The following is a 2,120-nucleotide window of genomic DNA, read 5'->3' on the forward strand; positions in this document are numbered from 1 at the left end:
CATGGACTTGATGGATTTCATAGACGACAAAAAACAACCTGAAAATTTTACAAATACAATGCTTGTCGAAAATTTAACTTACTTGGCAATAAAAGAGCCTGAAACTGAAATAAACTTGACTCTTACATGACACAGATTAAAGAAAAAAAGAATGAATGTCGAATGTGTTAGCTAGGGCCTAGGAACAAGTCCTTTGAATCCTAAAGAACTTTGGTTAAGAAAAAGAATTTAACTAATTAAGGAACAAATTAAATGAATGAATTTATTAGATCTGAAGTACTCCAGCGATGTATTATTAATCCTCTTTTACTAATTTGTGATTGATCAATAGTGATAGATTATGTAAATATTAGTTAGAATATTTTGTAGTCTACTATTTTAGGTTAGAATATTTTGTAATCTCCTATTTTGGGTTAGAATATTTTGTATATAAACCAATTCAAGTAATGAAAGGAAACGGGGAAAATATTTCTTACATGGTATCAGATTAGGATTTCTTTCTTCTTCCTCCTTCCGCTATGCCCTAGTCCCTCTTTCTCCTTCCTCAAGCCGTCGCCCCCTTTTTTATTTTTTTTTCCCATGGCCGACGCACCTACCACTCCGGCTAAGCCCTTGTTCCACCCGGCCCTCGCGGTCTCCAATATCAAGAATCACATCTCTATTACTCTTGAGATGGAGAACTCACAATACGGAACAGGGGCCGAGCTTTTCAAAATTCATGCTCGTTCTCACAAGGTCCTTCATCACATCATTCCTCCACCCAAAGTAAGGAGAAGCCGGCTCCCGAAACTGATGAGGAAGTCGAATTATGGACGACCATTGACGCCACCGTGCTTCAATGGATATATTAGACAATTTCGAATGGTCTGTTAAACACCATCATTGAACCAGACGCTACTGCCATGGACGCTTGGGTTCTCTTGCGTGATATCTTCCAAGATCATCAAACTTCTCGTGCGGTGACTCTCAAACAAGAATTCACGACGACTCGTATGGAGGATTTTCCCAATGCCTCCGTCTATTGTCAACGTCTCAAGAGCCTTGCAGATCAACTGAAAAACGTTGGGGCTCTCGTGACGAATAGCCGCCTTGTCCTTCAACTGGTCTCGGGTCTTAATGAAGCGTACAAAGGGGTTGGGACACAAATTCGCCATGCAAAATCGCTTCTCCCATTCACAGAGGCTCGGTCTTCCCTTGTTTTGGAAGAACGTGAACTTGCGGCAATGGTGTCTCACGGGTCTGGTTCGGCTATGGTGGCCTCGGTCGACGACACTCCACTGCCCTCAGACAAACACAAGCTCACGCCGAGGGAACCCAAAAAATTCCCGCGGCCAAAATTCGGGAACTGGCCGTAAGGGAGGCTCGGGCCGCGGCTCAGGCGGCGGAAAATTCACCGGCGGCCGCGGTGGTTCAGCCCGAAGCAGCGGCGGTCAGCAGCCAGCAGGCTCCCTTTCGCAGCAGTGGACTGCCGACCAGTTTGGTCATTGGCAGTGGGTCCCGCAGCCTCGCTGGGCTGTTCCAGAATATGGACCTCTCCCGTGTTAAGTTCATTGGGTCATCGATATTATGTTCTTTTTATGGACTTTTCCTTTGGCAAAGAAATTCGACGTCTATATGAAATTCTTAGCTTTAAAAACCCACATTCATACCCAATTTGAATGTCATATTAAAAATGTCCAATGTGATAATGGGAGGGAATATGATAATGGTCAATTCGGGACATTTTGTGAGTCTAATGGGATGTCATTTCGTCTTTCTTGTCCACATGCGTCTTCACAAAATGGGAAAGCCGAAAGAAAAATCCGTTCTATCAATAATATCACCTGGACTCTCCTTGCTCATGCTTCTCTTCCCCCTTCGTTTTGGCATCACGCCTTACAAATGACAACATATCTTCTTAATATTTTACCAAGTAAATTATTAGGCCACGTTTCTCCTCTTCAAGTGCTATACCAAAGAAAGCCATCTTACTCTCAGCTTCGGGTTTTTGGATGTTTGTGCTATCCCCTCTTTCCTTCTCTGACTATCCACAAATTGCAAGCCCGGTCTACACCGTGTGTATTTTTGGGGTATCCTACGAATCATAGAGGGTATAAGTGTTATGATTTATCGTCCCATAA

The 2,120-nt window shown here is 43.3% G+C and overlaps 1 protein-coding gene across 1 annotated transcript; it reads left to right on the forward strand.

Annotated features, from left to right (window-relative positions):
• Positions 1 to 902: 902 nt before the first annotated feature.
• LOC132642135 (uncharacterized) lies at positions 903 to 1,355 on the forward strand. Its single transcript, XM_060359401.1, has one exon. It carries the CDS (start codon positions 903 to 905, stop codon positions 1,353 to 1,355), a length of 453 nt encoding a protein of 150 aa, XP_060215384.1.
• Positions 1,356 to 2,120: the final 765 nt, after the last annotated feature.

Source organism: Lycium barbarum, chromosome 5 (assembly GCF_019175385.1).
Source record: "Lycium barbarum isolate Lr01 chromosome 5, ASM1917538v2, whole genome shotgun sequence".
Taxonomy (NCBI): domain Eukaryota; kingdom Viridiplantae; phylum Streptophyta; class Magnoliopsida; order Solanales; family Solanaceae; genus Lycium; species Lycium barbarum.

What these genes read in the sequence shown, in the direction of transcription:
- LOC132642135 (XM_060359401.1), top strand. Translation starts at nt 903, where the DNA reads ATGGACGCTTGGGTTCTCTTGCGTGATATCTTCCAAGATCATCAAACT.